The sequence below is a fragment of the Sinohyriopsis cumingii genome, chromosome 3 (genome assembly GCF_028554795.1).
Source record: "Sinohyriopsis cumingii isolate HCF-2022 chromosome 3, ASM2855479v2, whole genome shotgun sequence".
Classification (NCBI taxonomy): domain Eukaryota; kingdom Metazoa; phylum Mollusca; class Bivalvia; order Unionida; family Unionidae; genus Sinohyriopsis; species Sinohyriopsis cumingii.
In genome coordinates, this window is record NC_142963.1 from 154066307 (window position 1) to 154088119 (window position 21813).

At 36.5% G+C, this 21813-nt stretch overlaps 1 protein-coding gene across 2 annotated transcripts in view; it reads right to left on the reverse strand.

The window, feature by feature from the left end:
• The window catches only part of LOC149804181 (threonine synthase-like 1), a 37754-nt gene extending 16269 nt beyond the window's left edge, over window positions 1-21485 (reverse strand). Inside the window, exons 1-7 of one of the 2 annotated variants that reach the window (XM_089954161.1) lie at window positions 21207-21485; window positions 13083-13223; window positions 10163-10974; window positions 9297-9367; window positions 6000-6104; window positions 2646-2748; window positions 2022-2187 (exon numbers count right to left, since the gene is read on the reverse strand). In XM_089954161.1, the coding sequence (XP_089810287.1) occupies window positions 2022-2187; window positions 2646-2748; window positions 6000-6104; window positions 9297-9367; window positions 10163-10974; window positions 13083-13223; window positions 21207-21386 (1578 nt within the window). In that variant the 5' untranslated portion in view covers window positions 21387-21485. The remainder of the gene's footprint in view (window positions 1-2021; window positions 2188-2645; window positions 2749-5999; window positions 6105-9296; window positions 9368-10162; window positions 10975-13082; window positions 13224-21206) is intronic. The other variant, XM_089954162.1, reaches the window with a different exon arrangement.
• Window positions 21486-21813: the final 328 nt, after the last annotated feature.

Here is a 21813-nt window from a genome sequence, read left to right on the forward strand (position 1 = left end):
CAACTTACTCCAACTGCTCCCATATGATTTATTTGACTCCAACTACTCCCATACAATTCAACTAATTCTCACCCCATCTGCTCTTTCACAGTTCATCTGACCCCAAACTCTCCCCATGCAATTCAAGTTACCACAGCTGCTCCCATACAATTCAACTGACTCATATATATTTCAACTGACCCAAACTGCTCCCATACAATTCAATTGACCCCAAATGGTCATATATATTTCAACTGACCCCAATTTCTCCCACACAATTCAAATGACCCCAACTGTTCCCATACAGTTCAAATAACCCCAACTGCTCACACACAATTCAAATGACCCCAAATGTTCCCATACAATTCAAATAACCCCAACTGCTCCCACAGAATTCAAATGACCCCAAGTGCTCATATATATTTCAACTGACCCCAACTGCTCCCATACAATTCAAATGACCCTAACTGCTCAGGTGGTACTCTACAGTTTCGTATTTTGCATAGGGTTAGAATTTTAAAGAAAAAGAATTTCCCTGGCTTTCCTCACTGGTTATACTGGCTATTTAAAAATAACCTTGTATATTTTAGGTATAATTGAAAGAACCTTTAATTCCCTTTATTTTGGTGTATGATTGATGGGTGTAATATGGGTTATAGAGTATACAGATTGGCCTTACTCCAGATGTGCACCTTTCAAAAAAGTGCTAGCTCCACTTGGTCATTTTCACTTCCTGAACTTTTGAGGTAAATTGTATAAAAAAGAGCTGATAACTTTTTTTTACATTCTATATAATTGGTAATTCATTCATTGCACTTTCAGAAGCTGGTATTGTCTAGTCTGGCAAAATTCATTTTCCCCATTTTAATAGCTGCTATGGATAGTGTACTTTAGACTAATTCAGGCTGATTTTTTAGCATATGGGCGCAGTCATTTTAGTTAGCAGTGTACTTAGATCATGTACAATTTCCAAAAGTACAATATCCAAAGAAATATCATCCACATGACATTAATGTAGCATAGAGGTATGCCAACATTCTCTCCAATGTGCATGTTTTAAATGCAAAGAACTTCACCTTACATACATCACTCTCTCAAAAGTACATAATAACTGGTGAGCACCCCCTCATATACAATTCAACTAACCCCAACTGCTCCCATAATATTCATCTGACCCCAACTAATCCCATATAATTCATCTGACCCCAACTGCTCCCATACAATTCAACTTACTCCAACTGCTCCCATGATTTATTTGACTCCAACTACTCCCATACAATTTAACTAACCCCAACTGCTCCCATATTATTCATCTCATCCCATCGGCTTCTGTACAGTTCATCTGACCCCAAACTCTCCCCATGCAATTCAAGTTACCATGCCTGCTCCCATACAATTCAACTGACCCCAACTGCTCATATATATTTCAACTGACCCCAACTGCTCCCATACAATTCAAATGATCCAAACTGCTCCCACACAATTCAAATGACCCCAACTGCTTCCACACATTCAAATAACCCCAACTGCTCCCACACAATTCAAATGACCCCAAGTGCTCATATATTTCAACTGACCCCAACTGCTCATATATAGTTCAACTGACTCCAACTGCTCCCATACAATTCAAATGATCCTAATTGCTCCCACACAATTCAAATGACCCCAACTGCTTCTACACAATTCAAATGACCAACTGCTTCCACACAATTCAAATGACCCCAACTGCTCCCATACAATTCAAATAGCCCCAACTGCTTTCATAAATTCAAATGACTCCAACTGCTCCCATACAATTCATCTGCCTGTAATTAATTTTTACAAAGATAATATTTTCTGCCACTTTATGTGTCACAATAGCAGAAAAGATGCAGGTAACTTTAAAAAAATTATTGTGTGCATGCAAAAAAAACCATTCTATTCAGACTTAAGAAGTGCCTGAAAATCAACTAACAATAAATGTGCTGTGAGTTTTTAAAAATCCTTTACAATTTACTTTTGCTTGGTATAAATATATATTTTCTGAGTTAATTATCACACACCTTGGCATAAAATGCGGCAAGTATATTCCCAAAGTTTCCAGTGGGAATACATAGGTCAACCTCATCTCCCAAAGTGATGACCTTAGTTTGAACAAGGTCAAGATATGCTGACATGTGATACACTATCTGTGGAACCAGTCTGCCCCAACTGATCGAGTTGGCAGCACTGAAAGTAATAGAACAATATATATACGGTGAACCAGTCTTTTATAGCTTTGAATCTGGTCTTTTTTTTAGCTCTGCTGGTAGGAGTTAAAAAAAATGCACTTAAAATACCTCTGAAACTTTACATGGCAAGTTTCTTTTACATACTCAAGTCAAATCAAATCATAAATGCACATAAGCAATGTATTAATTGACTGCACGTGAAGTCGTGTAATGAAAAATATTATTTTATCTTAATTGCACTGAATTTGCACTCTCAAGATTTAACCAAGTATTCAGTGAAGTTAATGTTACTCTAACGTTTACTGTTACCAAAGTGTAAAGTGAAAATTTATCAAAATGTAAGTGAACAATTACATAATTAAGTTTTGTACATTCTCATCATTTTTCCAAATGTGACATCTTGTTATAGTGGTATCAAAATCAATCTGTAGCATGAATACAGAATGAAAACTATACCTCAGTTTACAATGGAATTTGGTCCTCATTTCCTCCTCCACTTTTGGATCCATGAAAATCTTCTTCACTGTTGTCTGACACAAATCAAAGTCTCCCTCAACTCCTAGAAAAGAAAGAAGAGGGTCATCAAAATGAAGTGCATGTTTTTGGCAGGTAGTAAATAATATAACACAAAAATACACAATGCCATCTTAAAAAATACCTTGTATGTTTCTGGCAGGCAGTAAATAATATAACACAAAAATACACAATGCCATCTTAAAAAATACCTTGTAAGTTTTTGGCAGGTAGTAAATAATATAACACAAAAATACACAATGCTGTCTTAAAAAATACCTCGTATGTTTTTGGCAGGTAGTAAATAATGTTAACACAAAACTACACAATGCCATCTTAAAAAATGCACTGATGTCCCTGTTATCTTAAACACATTTCTACATAATTATTAGAATTTTCCCATAAATATGTTAGCTATCTTAGAGTTTAAATTTTTTGGCAATATCATACTGACTTCATCAGCGACTACTGTTGATCATGTGACACAATGGTCATGTGATATGAGAAGACTGGTATAGCTGGGTGGTAACTCAAAGCCCCATGTCCATATTTATTGTTGGCCTCCACAGTTTTATTTTATTTGCTTCCTTCACCTTCATTTTCCATTTGTTGCCCTTAGATGTGATGACCTTAGTCTGATCGGGAATGATGGAATGTCCCATATTGCTACCATGTTTATGTATTACAGGGGACTCTCTACTAACTTGTCTCTTAATCCTTGTTTCTAACACTGCCTTTTTCAGCAATACAGTCATTTTCACATTCACTAAATTTGACAAGATAAAAAACACCATATTTTTTCAAATTTTCTATTTTGTCCCTCATGTAAATTGTTCTCACAAAGAATTGTATGGTTTGTGATATATAATAATCCCATATTGTCTGAATACTTTAGCTAGGACTTATGATGTACCGCAGGTGTATGGCATACCAATGTTGATTTTATTTAGGCCACTACTGGTTTTTATTTGGGTGTTTTTCCTTCTTCTCTGGAATTTTGAAAAACCACCCTGGCTAGTCATTTACTTGTAGCACAGCTTTCACATGCTCTACTTCTTCAATTTGATCTGTCTCATCAGTCACTAGTGAGACAGCTCAGTGTAATAAAGATCTCATTATTGACCTCTTGAGTTCCAGATGACGAATGAAAAAAAAAATTAAGATACTGGTCAGTGTGGGTTAATTTTCTCTACAAAGTGACTTTGGTTGGTCCATCTTTTGAAGTGAACTGAATATGTGGGTCAGTGGAGTTGCAGTGACCAGAGAACTCCTCCACATGGTACTCATGTAGTTCAGTCTAAGCATCATCCACACAGATGGTGGGTTCTTGGTCGATTCCAAGGTCTTTTTCTCAAAACTCCATGACGTATAAATTGGCAACTATTGGTGAGACTGGGGATCCCATTCCTGCTCCCAATTTCTGTTGGTAAAACTGCCCATTATAGAGAAAATATTTGCTCTCCAACTGGAAGACACATCTGCGCTACAAAGATGTTCGCAAGAAGGATCTGAAGACGGCAAACATCAATGTCAACGACTGGGAGAGCTGTGCAAACAACCGTTCCAGCTGGCGTCTAGCTGTCAGGCAGGGAGTTCAAAACGCAGAGGAAGAGAGAAGAATAAAACAAGCTGAAAAGAGAGCTAGAACTTTGGAGCTATGCCAACGTCTCCCGCAGACGGACGGATGCCAAGAGAGAGAGAGAGATTTGCTCTCCAAACATAGTCTCAGTAAGATGTAGATATGTTCAATAGGGAGTCACATCTAGATTTCAGAGTATTGCTTGCCTCTAATTTTTCTCTGATCGCACACATAACTTTATCCACAGGAATACTGGTGAAAAGTGCTGATACATCATCTTAAGAGACCAGTTTTCTGGTACATCTAGGTCTCTGATCTTTTGGACAAAGTGTAAGCTGTTGATGATATGGTGTTTTGCCTATTAGAGGCCCTACAGAAGAATTAGACATTTGGCACAAGCATACAGTTCACTGCCCAAACTAGATACAATGTACTGTGGGTCAGAGTGGGGCATACTTCTTGAAAATATTAGGTAACCCACATAGCTTCAGGATGTTTTCAGCAGTGGGTTGGAGACAGTGGTACAATCTGTCAGATATAATTTGGTCTTCTACCATTGTTTTAACATGTTAATCAGTTTGTTTTTTTACTGATGTTCTAGGGTCTCTCTTTAATTTATGACATGTGTCTTTGTCATCAGCCAACAGTTCCATTTTATTAAGATCATCAGCCATGTTGAGTAATACTGTGGGTGTGCTTTATCATCAACCAACAGTTCCATTTTATTAAGATCATCAGCCATGTTGAGTAATACTGTGGGTGTGCTTTATCATCAACCAACAGTTCCATTTTATTAAGATCATCAGCCATGTTGAGTAATACTGTGGGTGTGCTTTATCATCAACCAACAGTTCCATTTTATTAAGATCATCAGCCATGTTGAGATTGTGGGTGTGCTTTGTCATCAACCAACAGTTCCATTTTATCAAGATCATCAGCCATGTTGAGTAATACTGTGGGTGTGCTTTATCATCAACCAACAGTTCCATTTTATTAAGATCATCAGCCATGTTGAGATTGTGGGTGTGCTTTGTCATCAAACAACAGTTCCATTTTATTAAGATCATCAGCCATGTTGAGTAATACTGTAGGTGCGCTTTGTTGGCTGGTAAGATCACTATACTTTTATCTTTCGCTAAATCCCATGTGGCTTCTCTCTCCTAGATGGTTATATTACTTGGGATGGTTGGGGTGATTTACTATTCTTTAGAATTCTTGCAACATCACCCTCTCTCCTACTGACTGATCGGTAATCTGATTATAAGCTGCTTCGTGACCAACAGAAGTTGCTGATGAAGGCAGTGTGATAATGCCAAATATTTTGAACTCTAAGACAGCAAAGATATTTATACTCTGAGTAATGGAAAATTCCAATGGTCATGAGTTATGCAGGGCAAGGAAGCAACCTCTTCATGTAAATGCATTCACTTAGTTACATGGTGACAAGAAAACAGACTGGTCCTCCTTTCAACATAATGTAGCCTCTCTCACGTATGGAAATACCTTTCCTAAATAAATGATAGTTTATGAAAGGGGTACCATCTAACTGGGGTCTGAATGATTGAAGAAATGGCCTTTCAGGAGGAAAAATGAGAGAGACAGACCTTGCCCCCACCCCCATTTGTACAATGATACAAATTCAATGGTGTGAAACAGTTCTTGTGGAAAAACTAAGGTTCCCTAAACTCCAAAAGCCTTTGTGTTCCTAGCATGCCTACCCACAACATGGATGTTGTCTCCCTGCATGGTGGTCATCTGCAACCGTTGTATATCACTGATTCCTCTAGCTGGGTACAGCACCACCACACCAACACCACAATTACCTGTAGAAAGTAAATAATAAATCCAAGCATTCTCCCATACTCTCTATCACTGATTCCTCCAGCTGGGTACAGACCATCACCCCTGCACCACAATATATAGCAGAAAGGAAAAGAATCAAAGCATTCTAATGATCTCTCTAAAACTGATTCCTCTATATGGTTACAGTACCATTACCCCCAAACCGGAGTAACTATGGAAAAAAAACAAACCTAAAGTATTCCCACTAACCCTAATTCTATATCACTGATCTGCTAGCTGGATATAGCACTATCATCCACATGCCACGCTGATCGAGAAACATGTCATACTGATCTACAGACATGCCACACTATCATCCACATGTCACACTGATCTACAGACATGTCATACTGATCTATAGACATGTCATACTGATCTACAGACATATGCCACACTATCATCCACATGTCACACTGATCTACAGACATGCTACACTGATCTAAAGACATGCCACACTGATCTACAGACATATGCCACACTATCATCCACATGTCACACTGATCTACAGACACGTCATACTGATCTAAAGACATGCCACACTATCATCCACATGTCACACTGATCTACAGACATGTCATACTGATCTACAGACATATGCCACACTATCATCCACATGTCAAACTGATCTACAGACATGTCATACTGATCTACAGACATGCCACACTGATGTACAGACATATGCCACACTATCATCCACATGTCACACTGATCTACAGACATGCCACACTGATGTACAGACATATGCCACACTATCATCCACATGTCACACTGATCTACAGACATGCCACACTGATCTACAGACATATGCCACACTATCATCCACATGTCAAACTGATCTACAGACATGTCATACTGATCTACAGACATGCCACACTGATCTACAGACATATGCCACACTATCATCCACATGTCACACTGATCTACAGACATTTCATACTGATCTACAGACATGCCACACTGATCTACAGACATATGCCACACTATCATCCACATGTCACACTGATCTACAGACATGCCGCACTGATCTACAGACATATGCCACACTATCATCCACATGTCACACTGATCTACAGACATGCCGCACTGATCTACAGACATATGCCACACTATCATCCACATGTCAAACTGATCTACAGACATGTCATACTGATCTACAGACATATGCCACACTATCATCTACATGTCAAACTGATCTAAAGACATGTCATACTGATCTACAGACACATGTCACACTGATCTGCAGACACATGCCACACTGATCTACTAATACGACTCTACGGTCTTAAACTAACAGAAATGAGCTAAAACCAAACGTTTGGTAAAATTCAACAAATTATTTCTTTTCCTAGAATACAAAGTGAAAACTGTAAAAGCACTTAAAGTATTGTGAATTAAATCCCATATAATCCTAGAATTTGTAACTCAAGTCCTAATGATTACAATTCTGAATAAACTTCAGTGGTATTCCAAAATAAATCCATTGCTCGAAGTGTTGATGTGCCTATAATGATGTGCCAACAGTTTTTTGTTGAATCACAATAATACAATCCAAGAATCTATCTTTATTTGAATTTCACTATAAATCCAAGTCTCTATTTCCAAGAATGTTATTTTTGAGCACTTTGAATTTCCAGAAAAGAATATCTTGAATTAAATAATTTGAATCAATAAATTCCAGTATAAATGAAATACTGGACACACTAATAATACAACTGATTCTACACAGATCTTACAGCATGAATTAATAATTTCCAGATAAACGAGCTTATACAGTCCTCTACTTAACATAGGGTCACAATTAACATTTTCTTTTTAAGGTCAAGGTTGTTTCCTGACATTCATTTTTGTGAAAATACAAAACAGCAGTGAAGCATATACTAGTTAACCAATGCTTGACATTACTGTAAATAAACAAACAATGCACGAAATTACTGTAAGTAAGCAAACATGTATGACATTACTGTAAGTAAGCAAACAATGCATGACATTACTGTAAGTAAGCAAACAATGCATGACATTACTGTAAGTAAACAAACAATGCATGACATTACTGTAAGCAAACAATGCATGACATTACTTAAGTAAACAATGCATGACATTACTGTAAGTAAACAAACAATGCATGACATTACTGTAAGTAAGCAAACAATGCATTACATTACTGTAAGTAAACAAACAATGCATGACATTACTGTAAGCAAACAATGCATGACATTACGTAAGTAAGCAAACAATGTATGAAATTACTGTAAGTAAACAAACAATGCATGACATTACTGTAAGTAAGCAAACAATGCATGACATTACTTAAGTAAACAATGCATGACATTACTGTAAGTAAACAAACAATGCATTACATTACTGTAAGGAAGCAAACAATGTATGACATTACTTAAGTAAACAATGCATGACATTACTGTAAGTAAACAAACAATGCATTACATTACTTAAGTAAACAAACAATGCATGACATTACTGTAAGCAAACAATGCATGACATTATGTAAGTAAGCAAACAATGTATGAAATTACTGTAAGTAAACAAACAATGCATGACATTACTGTAAGTAAGCAAACAATGCATGACATTACTGTAAGCAAGCAATGAATTTGCAATCCAATCAATGACAATCAATTGTTGTAAAGAAACTGAAAAGTGAGTTGTCAAATTAAGAAAATTCCTCTTTTGAAAAATAGATGCACTCACATGTTATTCAAGGAGCCATAAAAATTCTTGTTTGTGTTGATTCGGTTGGAAAGAAGGATCTATTTCAGTCATATATTGACATTAATGTTTCCTTGTTTTATGAGTGAATAATTAGAGTAATGTTTAACTGGCAATAATAAAATTAGGATGAATGGAATGGCATGAAGTTACAAGTATGAATACAATGGGCATGAAATCAATAATTTTCATACAAAATATGTTAATAATAACCATATAACATGGATTTATCAACTTGTGAATAAAATACTGATTAAAACCAATGTTAAACAGATATTGAGAATTAAAGGACGTAACTCAGATATAAGAAAGAAAACACACACACACATATATATTTTGCAGTTTCTTGCTTTGCTCCCACTTCTCCCTACTCTGTCCCAAAGAAGAAGTAATTTCTCATTAAAATTCAAGTTAACCCTTGACCCCTGATTCTGATGAAAGTAACTCACCCGCATGTCTGGCAAATCCATCCAACACAGCACCCCCTGTATCCCCTGATGTGGCCACCAAGATGACATATCTGTGAGAGAGAGAGAGAGAGAGATGTAATCCGATTGGATTCTTCAGTTTGCTTAGTTCCTACATGTACTGTTGATATACAATAATAATAAACAACAACTACAATATTATCCATTACTTAAGTACCTCTGTATCAAATTAAGTAACAAAAGTCAACTTTAGAGCTTACATGCAGAAAACTGTTCTAGATAAATATTGATATAAAATGCTTTTTTTATCTTCAATAAACAACTGAGTACCACTTTTATCACCATATGTACCTAATGATGGAGTGATATCACTATATGTACCAATGATGGAGTGATATCACCAGATGTACGTAATGATGGAGTGATATCACCATATGTACCTGATGATGGAGTGATATCACCATATGGACCTGATGATGGAGTGATATCATCATATGTACCAATGATGGAGTGATATCATCATATGTACCTAATAATGGAGTGATATCACCATATGTACCTAATGATGGAGTGATATCACCATATGTACCAATGATAGAGTGATCAAATCAATTATATCATTGTACAATAATTCAGGAGTCATAGACAACAAAAATAATCATTAATAGCTAAACACGGTGGCATGCATTCATACGCATTTGTAAAATAAACTTATACTTGACTAACAAAGAAACCTGTTGGTTGCTTAAACCCTCAATAACAGTCCACCCCCATAAGTTCAGTAATACTTTCTATCGATATTGATGAAAGAACAATACATATTCCTGTGCAGTTATTGAATTCATGTATCTTAAAAATCTTAACATGACACATATAATTGCCCTTACTTGGACTTCTTGTCCTGTGACCCTTTCTCATGTCGAAGAGCCTCAGTGAAAAAGTGGGGCATCAACTGCAATGCAGCATCCTTGAAGGATGCAGTGGGTCCATGGAACAACTCAGCCAGGTAGATATTATCTTCCAGATGGTGCACTGGGAATATCTTGTTGCAATTGAACACTTGAGGATCATAGGCCCATTGGATGAACTGCCTCAGGACCTGTGGATGAAGATCCCGTGGGTTGATCCACCTTTCCAGGATACGTAAGGCACGGTCAGGATAATTAAGATGTACCAGTCTTCTCATCTCCCCCAGACTGAAATGTGGTATTTCCCTAGCAGGGACAAACAAACCCCCATCAGGGGCTAGTCCTTGCAGAACCACATCCAAAAATGTCCATGTATACATTTTTTGTGCACCCTCACTGCGTGTTGAGACAAATCCCTTGTTATCTTTGAAGACAGCTAGTGACCGGATGACTTTATCTGCGACACTTTCGGGTGTTTCATATTCCTCGCAAAGAATTCGTATGTTGTAGAACTTTTCATAAAACTGTTGACGATATGGTAGGATGTCCTCCATAGGTGTGCCGTTCTCCTGGCCAACAATGCGACTCACTTTCATGCGTGAAAGTCTTTGCAGTATGTCACTCATTTGGACATCCAGGAATATGACAGTGCCACTTTGTGCCACAGCTGTCATTGCAGGAGTATGCATTGGGTTTGAGCCTGTCAGGGAGATAATGCTCCCACTAGCTTTCAGATCTAGTAAAGCTCTGCCCTCAGCCTCAATAAAACCTTTAGAGCCAACCTCCTGCAGCTGAAATTCACCATGTAGGATGAGATTTATAACAAAATTAATCATCACAACCAAACAGCTGAGGCTAGAATTTATCACTTGAAATAAGATAACAAATGGCTGACTAAAGATCAAGTCTATCAGAGAAATAGCACATCTCTATCATAGACACTGCTACCTTATTAAGCAATACTCCAACACAGATAATACTACCTTGTTAAGCAATACTCCAACACAGACAATGCTACCTTGTTAAGCAATACTCCAACACAGACACTGCTACCTTGTTAAGCAATACTCCAACACAGACACTACTACCTTGTTAAGCAATACTCCAACACAGACACTGCTACCTTGTTAAGCAATACTCCAACACAGACATTAAAATCTTGATTGGTAATATTCTATCACAGAATAATTTCTTGGTAGCAATCTATCTACCTATATACCTACCAATCTACCTACCTAGATAAGCCAAATTCCAAGTGCTTTAACTTTTACAACTCTAGAACAAGTACAGAATTGTTATTAACATTATAATATTGTTGAAAGATAAAGAAGGATCAAAGAGAATTATAATTTCATCCTTTAATTTATTTAACAAACTTAATATTATTGTATACTTAAAAGTACAACTGCCAACTCTTTAATGGCCACACCTTCTATATATAAAAGGTGGCCTTATAAAATATTTGACCTCATTATAGGGGAAATAAAGGTTCAAATATATTATTTTAATGTTAGGCAAAGTAGCCTTATAAGAGGGGTAGCCTCTCTTGAGAGGGGTTCTCAATGGGCAAATCTCTAATTAGAGGTCTCTCAATGTGTTCAAATTAAAATATGAAAGCAGTTTACTTAATACCTTATCTGGCCTAATATAGCATCAGTTTCTTTTTTTATTAAAAAGTAGTCCAACTTTCTGGAAATCATGTGTTTTCTGCAAGGTGATTTGATCATGAAAACCAAATACCCTCAAATGACTGGAAACAGACACCTGAAACACTTCAGATGATTAAAATCAGGTCACCTGAGACACTTTCACATGACTGGAATAAGACACCTGAGACTCTCAAATGACTGTAATCAGACACCTGAGACACTTCAAATGACTGGAATTGGACACCTGAGACACTTCAAATGACTGGAATTGGACACCTGAGACACTTCAAATGACTGGAATCAGACACCTGAGGCACTTCAAATGACTGGATTCTGATACCTGTGACACTTCAAATGACTGGAATAAGACACCTGAGACTCTGAAATGACTGGAACCAGACACCTGAGACACTTCAAATGACGAATCGGACACCTGAGACACTTCAAATGACTGGAATCAGATACCTGAGACACTTCAAATCACTGGATTCAGATACCTGGGACACTTCAAATCACTGGAATCAGACACTTGAGACACTTCAAATCACTGGATTCAGAAACCTGGGACACTTCAAATGAATGGAATCAGACACCTGAGACACTTCAAATGACTGATTCAGAAACCTGGGACACTTCAAATGAATGGAATCTGACACCTGGGACACTTCAAATGACTGGAATCTGACACCTGAGACACTTCAAATCACTGGATTCAGATACCTGGAAGATTCAGATACCTGGGACACTTCAAATCACTGGGATGAAACACCTGAGACACTTCAAATGATTGTAATCAGACACCTGAGACACTTCATTGATGAACAAAAGGAGCTGAATAATCTTGAAACGGAACCTATTCAACTCATAAAATAGAAATTATTGTGATAATTTTATGATGGAGAACAAAATACCAGACAGTGTTGTTTTTTTATGCTATTAAAAAGCAAGTTAAGTAAATTGCCATGTAGTAATCGTTAAGTACTCTTTAACCTCTGAAAGCTGATACCTCAATTGTTGGCATCCCCAAACTCAAAACCTTATAAAATTTACTTAATACAGGTATGCCACATCTGAAATGATCTGATGCCTTATTATCTTTGATAATACAACCCATGCATAATTATGTGTGTATGCAAACTGAACCTCTAACGAGGCTATTCAATGTAAATCCTACTTTTGAGCAATGAGGTCTAATCTGATTTCAAAACACTTATGACCGATTTTGTGAGCAGCTAAAACTGACTTGTTACCTTTTGTGCTACACTCATGCCCCAGTAGGGTTCCAAATGGTCATCATCTATATCTATGATGGGCATCCCCATTTTCTGGTGCAGGATTCGTGCTACTGTTGTCTTTCCACATCCTGGACTGCCCATCAGAATAATATTAGCCTGAAATATAGGCATTCCAAGGAGACCAGATGAGAATGTTTCAATTATTCTGATAAATTAGTACATGTAAACACTGTGACAGTGGTGGTATTTAAGCTTCAAAACATTTTGCAGTGTTTCATTTTTAGATTTGTGATTATTTGTACCATGGACAAGTTGCTTGTAAATAGCATTTGCCCAACTTAAAACCACTTGGACTTTTCATTTACAAACATGCAAAGCTCTAAAAATATGCCCCTCTATCATGGCCTAATGGTTAAGATGTCTTAGTTATTACCAGGAGGGTGCAAGTTTGATTCCCATTATTGAATCAACCTAGATTGGCTATAGTGGTGTGTCCGTTTTGGGCAAGTCAATTTTTATTTGCCCATGTTGCTGTGCCATAAAACATTAAAAAATATCAATCAAAGATAGTTCAGAATATTTCTGCAACTTGACAGGGATTGGCTCTGGGATTATGAAATAATATTTCTGCAACTTGACAGGGATTGGCTCTGGGATTATGAAACAATATTTCTGCAACTTGACAGGGATTGGCTCTGGGATTATTAAATAATATTTCTGCAACTTGACAGGGATTGGCTCTGGGATTATGAAACAATAATTCTGCAACTTGACAGGGATTGGCTCTGGGATTATGAAACAATATTTCTGCAACTTGACAGGGATTGGCTCTGGGATTATGAAACCATATTTCTGCAACTTGACAGGGACTGGCTCTGGGATTATGAAACAATATTTCTCCCAGTAATATAGCTGCTATGCCAGGTTTAAAAGCCACTTGTCCGAGGGTAGTATCATTGGTAGTGATGGTGGTAGCAGCACATAAACAAGCAGGAGAGAACTCCTTGTGTGGGTCAAGGGGATGAAGCACCAGGAATTTCATACATTAGATGCATTTCTGGGCATATTTTTGACTGCCCTAATTTCATGCCCATCCCCGACTTGTGTGCCATGTTTTTCGAAACCTTGCATACTTGTTTCAGGATCCTTACATCATCAACTGGGTCAATCTCTAGCATTAATTGACAGTGACAGTAAGTACTGAGTAAGAAATAAACATGAAATTTAACTACAAATCATCTTTTCAAATCAAAGAAAACAATGAAAATGTCCAGGTAAACAAATGCCATATTTGCCACAAGTTTGTGGGTATGGAGTGTTAGGTGTTCAAGCCAGGCTGCTGTTAATGTGCATTTGTTTTCTTTACCTTTTATTATGTACCAAGAAACTGACAAAAGAGGTTTCTGAGATTTTAAAGGCAATGTAAAACCTTGATTACTATAGCATGCATGTCCAATATCATGACAGAAAAAATAAATCAATAAAAGAATATAGTGCCTGAAATAGCAAGAAAAAAATCTTGCCTTACTGTCACATTCCAAAAAATATTACATCACATGGCCTTTATTTCAGGGGCATGTACCATTGATGAACTTCCAGAAATAGACAAATTTTGATATGCTCTTAAAAACAGTAGCTCACAAAGAATTTATAGAGTTTACAAAATTCTTCAATGATCAATAAATTAAGAAGATTTTGATGAAAAGTTTCTATCATGATTTTAACAGTTTCTTGGAATATTATAATGCAAGCATTGAGGGCACAGACTACAGCTGTAGGTCAAGGATAATTTTATTGGTTAAGAAAAATTACCCTAGAATAAATTCTGGTTGATTCAGGAATATTTACAGAGGGGGTGCTTGCCTGTTCTGCTTTCACAAACAAACCCCAAATGTATAACAAAATCTTCCAGAAAATTGCAGACATAATGGTACATAATGCCTACATGACCACTTTGACTTGTACTTTAGGATGATTCTGGTTTATAGTAGAAATTACACAGGTCTTGTAGACATTCAGAACAAACTATTTTAGTAATGGGTATCATTTTTCAGAATTTGATTGTATATTCCTTTAAATGGCAATCATTATGTTTATTTGGATCCTCATATACTGACATATGAATCTGAATGTACACAGTGCAGAGTGAGTTATAGCATACCAATGTATACAGTACAGAGTGAGTTATAGCATAACAATGTACACAGTGCAGAGTGAGTTATAGCATACCAATGTATACAGTACAGAGTGAGTTATAGCATAACAATGTACACAGTGCAGAGTGAGTTATAGCATAACAATGTACACAGTGCAGAGTGAGTTATAGCATAACAATGTACACAGTGCAGAGTGAGTTATAGCATAATGTACACAGTGCAGAGTGAGTTATAGCATAACAAGGTACATAGTGCAGAGTGAGTTACAGCATAAACATGTATACAGTGCAGAGTGAGTTACAACATAAACATGTATACAGTGCAGAGTGAGTTACAGCATAACAATGTACATAGTGCAGAGTGAGTTATAGCATAAACATGTATATAGTGCAGAGTGAGTTATAGCATAACAATGTACACAGTGCAGAGTGAGTTATAGCATAACAATGTACACAGTGCAGAGTGAGTTATAGCATAACAAGGTACACAGTGCAGAGTGACTTATAGCATAACAATGTATACAGTGCAGAGTGAGTTACAGCATAACAATGTACACAGTGCACAGTGAGTTACAGCATAACAATATGTACAGTGCAGAGTGAGTTACAGCATAACAATGTATACAGTGCACAGTGAGTTACAGCATAACAATGTACACAGTGCAGAGTGACTTACAGCACAAAAATGTATACAGTGCAGAGTGAGTTACAGCATAACAATGTTCACAGTGCACAGTGAGTTACAGCATAACAATGTATACAATGCATAGTGAGTTATAGCATAACAATGTATACAGTGCACAATGAGTTACAGCATAACAATGTATACAGTGAACAGTGAGTTACAGCATAACAATGTATACAGTGCAGAGTGAGTTACAGCATAACAATGTACACAGTGCATAGTGAGTTACAGCATAACAATGTATACAGTGCATAGTGAGTTACAGCATAACAATGTATACAGTGCACAGTGAGTTACAGCATAACAATATATACAGTGCCAAGTGAGTTATGGCATAACAATGTATACAGTGCAGTATGAGTTACAGCATAACAATATATACAGTGCATAGTGAGTTACGGCATAACAATATATACAGTGCACAGTGAGTTATAGCATAGCAATGAACACAGCGCACAGTGAGTTACAGCATAACAATATATACAGTGCAGAGTGAGTTACAGCATAACAATATATACAGTGCAGAGTGAGTTACAGCATATCAATGTATACAGTGCAGAGTGACTTACAGCATAACAATGTATACAGTGCACAATGAGTTACAGCATAACAATGTACACAGTGCAGAGTGAGTTACAGCATAACAATGTGTACACTGCATAGTGAGTTAGAGCATAACAATGTATACAGTGTACAGTCAGTTACAGTATAACAATTTATACAGTGCACAGTGAGTTACAGCATAACAATGTATGCCATGCACAGTGAGTTACAGCATAACAATGTATACAGTGCAGAATGAGTTACAGCATAACAATATATACAGTGCAGAGTGACTTACAGCATAACAATCTATACAGTGCACAGAGAGTTACAGCATATCAATGTATACAGTGCACGGTGAGTTACAGCATAACAATGTACACCATGCAGAGTTACAGCATAACAATGTATACAGTGCAGAGTGAGTTATAGCATAACAATGTATACAGTGCAGAGTGAGTTACAGCATAACAATGTATACAGTGCAGAGTGAGTTACAGCATAATAATGTATATGGTGCAGAGTGACTTACAGCATAACAATGTATACAGTGCACAGTGAGTTACAGCATAACAATGTACACCATGCAGAGTTACAGCATAACAATGTATACAGTGCAGAGTTATAGCATAACAATGTATACAGTGCAGAGTGAGTTACAGCATAACAATGTATACAGTGCACAGTGAGTTACAGCATAACAATGTATATGGTGCAGAGCGACTTACAGCATAACAATGTATACAGTGCACAGTGAGTTACAGCATAACAATATATACAGTGCAGAGTGAGTTACAGCATAACAATGTATACAGTGCAGAGTGAGTTATGGCATAACAATGTATACAGTGCACAGTGAGCTACAGCATAACAATGTATACAGTGCCAAGTGAGTTACAGCATAACAATGTATACAGTGCACAGTGAGTTACAGCATAACAATATATAAAGTGCAGAGTGAGTTACAGCATAACAATATATACAGTGCATAGTGAGTTACGGCATAACAATGTATACAGAGCACAGTGAGTTACAGCATAACAATATATAAAGTGCAGAGTGAGTTACAGCATAACAATGTATACAGTGCAGAGTGGGTTACAGCATAACAATGTATACAGTGCATAGTGAGTTACGGCATAACACTGTATACAGTGCACAGTGAGTTACAGCATAACAATATATAAAGTGCAGAGTGAGTTATAGCATAACAATGTATACAGTGCAGAGTGAGTTATAGCATAACAATGTATACAGTGCCAAGTGAGTTACAGCATAACAATGTACACAGTGCAGAGTGAGTTACAGCATAATAATGTATACAGTGCCAAGTGAGTTACAGCATAACAATGTATACAGTGCAGAGTGAGTTACAGCATAACAATGTATACAGTGCAGAGTGAGTTATAGCAAAACAATGTATAGAGTGCACATTCAGTTACAGCATAACAATATATACGGTGCAAATAAAATTGGGTCTCAAAACATATTTTCCTTCTGTATTTTGTAATGCGAGTAGAAAGTTCAGATTATTTAGTATCCTTGTAGAGCTTTGCCTGTCTGCTTTTCTGCAATTCCACCCTTTCGGTGTATCTTAAATGACCTTGATGCTACCAAGCTCAGAAGTAGGGTACTATCTTTTGACATACAAATGTGGTGCCAGGGGTTAATGAGTTAATTTAATTTTAGAAAATATGCATACATAACCATAGTCCTTAAATGTAAGATGTATCTCATGATATTTTTGTTTTTGGCATTCCCTGCTTTCATCGCTTTCCAGCCAAATGAACATAGGCCAACGAAACTTGAAAATAGGTCCATAGTGCCATTAGTTAGGAAGTAAGACCCAGATGCCCAAAACATAAATATCAGTATTGAGGTTTTGCATACATGTAGGAAGGTCTTACAGCCTAATTAATGGTGCGGTGTAGTGTGTTTTGATATTGACAAACATCGTTATGAAGTTCAAATTTTCAGGAATATTTCACACAACTAACAACAAAAATAATGACGCTTTTCTATAAAGTCACAATGTTTTAGTCAGACTTTACTTACTCTGATGTCTTTTCTCTTATAAATTAAAATTCTCACAAAAGAAATTGACCTGTTTTCAAGTTTTGTTGGCCTACATTTCAGTTGGCTGTAAAGAGATGAAAGCCGGGAATGCCTAAATCGGGTTAAGTTGAAATATTATTCTTTAACGAAATGAATACAAATATATTATGCCTATTGGAACTGTAAGGAATGTTTTCTTTCATTCAAGAAATATATCCCCAACATGAACCTACTTGAACTTACATCGGCATACCTCGACTACCCTCGCATTACAAGAAATTCAAATATATGTCAACAGAATGTGAAAATGCATCCATTTGCTAGTATCATATTTTCATCTCGCCAGGATAAAGACAGCAGAGTAAGTATATTGATTACACATAAATTAGTGGAAGAGTGTTGATAAAGGCTGCCAAGTGTATGGGATGTTCCTGAAACTCTGATTACTCATTCTGATGTCAACAATTGAAATTATTGAATTATTGAAAATTCGTCTGTCAACGACATCAGAACACGCTATACAAGGCTGTTATTTGGATAGTAAGACACTAAAACAAAAACGTGTGCTATGTCTTACATTGTAGGACTAGGTATGCGGAGAACTCGCCCCATGTAGAACTCACCCCAACGTATCTGGAGAAGATGCCCCAAAACTTGTCAGCCAGATAACCTTTTTATAACAGAATTAAATAATCTTTTACATGATACATATTTTGATTTTTATATATACGCGATCACACAAGAGATATTAACTGGTAATCATAAAAAGCAATATCATAGTAATATTTCTAAGGACGAAATTAAGTCTTTTTTATAATCTAATGAATGACGACAGTATAGTGATTAATAAGGATGACAAGTCAATTATTATTATGAATCAAGATGATAATGTTAAAGCAGTTGAACATCAATTAAATGATGAAAAATACTACAAGCATATTATTGAAGACCCGTCAATAGAAATTAAATTAAAAATTTCAACATGCATTAATGAAATCGCTAAAAATAATAATTCTGTATATGAGGAATTTGATAATTTCCCTCTTAACATACGTACACCTCAATTCTACATATTACCCAAAGCTCATAAAAAGCCTGACCATAACTGACCTTTAAATTTTCCAGGATGACCCATTATATCAGGTTGTAATTCATATCCTGAAAACCTATCCAAACTTACTGATAGTGTTTTAGAACCTTTAATTCATACATTAAAAATACAACTACTTTCATTAAAAAGCTGAAGTCTATTCCACAGCTTTCTGATAATTTCAATCCTGGTATCATTAGATGTAACATCACTATATACCAACATTCCGCATGCAGGTGGTATTGAAGCTTGTAAATATTTTTCTTGATAACAATCCTAATAATAGCAAACTATCTAGTGAAGATATTTGTCAAATAATAAAACTTATCTTGGAAAATTTATTGATTGCCTAAATATTTTACTGCATCTAGTACGCATGTTTCATTTTTAGATGTAAATGTAATAAGAAAATATTGATAACACAATCTCTACAAATATTCATACCAAAGAAACTAATATCCACCAATATATGGAATATTCAGCCAGTCTGAAAGATACCGATGCATTATTTCAGATGAATGTCAATTACAAAATTCGTTAAATAAATTACAAAACATATTTATAAAATAGAAATTATCCTACATATGGAAAAGTTGAAAAATTGCCAAAAAATTATAGATTTAATAAGTTATTAAGTTGAAGAAAAACTACAATAAATAAAGGCTTAATAACCATGTAGAGACATCTCAGAATTATTATATATGATCTTTGGGGCGACTTCTCCAAGCGAAGTGGGGCAACTTTTCCTGACACCTGGGATGAGTTCTCCCAGGATGGGTTCTCCATGGATTGAGTTCTCCCAGGGCGAGTTCTCTGCTATTCATAGGACTATAGTCTGATAATACAAACCCGTTTGTTTGTACCCCCCTATCGATTTAAATAATGGAAACCTTTAATGTGATAAAAAGTGCAAGGAACTTAGTCAATTCATTCACTGATTTATAATTTCTAACCTGACTGTGAGTAGAGTGTCCCTAACATAGTCATCTTATGCGTGTTTTGTGCTTAACGGAAGTTTTCAGTGCAATAGTCGGACATGCTCAAATCCATTTCCAGTTTCTGGACAAGTCCATTTTCAGCAAAGGGGTATTTGACGACAAAAGATGTACATACATAAGTTGTCTGCTTCCAATATTTACAATGTCAAATCAAGCAAAGGAAAATGACAACTACGCCTTTCATGTGGATTTAACAAGCAGTTTAATTTCTGTGTTCATGTATGCAGATGGATATAATTCTAAACTCTCAACGTTATGTAATTACGTAATTATTCAGCATTGCCGAACAGGATGGAACTAGCCTATAGTGTACGCAATATGGCGCCGTGTTAGTAAACATGAAATGGTGCAGGGGATGCCAGCATTAGTGCCATTCTGGTCACAGTCAGGTTAGAAATTATAAATCAGTGATTCAATTGACTTAGTTCTGTGCACTTTTTTATCACATTAAACATTCTCGTTTTTGAAATCGGTAGGGGGTACAAGCAAACGGGGATGTAGAGTCAGACTATAGACTATAACATGACTCAAGACATACGCGTTTAGGCCCGATTTACTAGACAGGACATAAATAGACTGTGGAGAGATGACTGGTATCTGACATATATATGACCTGTTCAATACTGCTAGACGACACATAACGATGACGAACTTGACCAATTCTCTGCCGCCTCTGTAGCGTGGTTGTCGACAGGGCAATAAAATTCGTCTGCAGTAACCGAGCGTGCGGCAAACCATGTTTGCAAGACTGGCACAGGCCTTGAAGAATGTGAAATTGCATCAGATTTGCCATCCTAATAATAAAATAAGCATCAGTCAATAAACCTACTGAAAACCATCAACGATCTTCATCGCTGTTATCGCAAAAGTCCATTGCATTTGTATAAGTGCACGTTCAGATATGGCAAAGGCAGATAACTCCGAAGAAACCTTTCAATTTTCACCCAGAGCAGGACAACGGAAAAAATATAAACACTAAAAATGTTGCCTTACTTCACCAATACTCATTATTCGTTATTAAGATTTTCATTAGAGTAATCTAGTCATATTCCGACCATTGAGGTTGTTGACATGAGATCGACAACTTCATTACTGAAGCCGACAGCTGTGTACCTAAAAACGATACGGGAAGCCGAGAGGGCGAACAACCTCTAAATGGTTCACCCGTATTTTCTCAAAATAAGCCTTCCTGGGAAATCGCAAAAAAATGCGATCTTGCG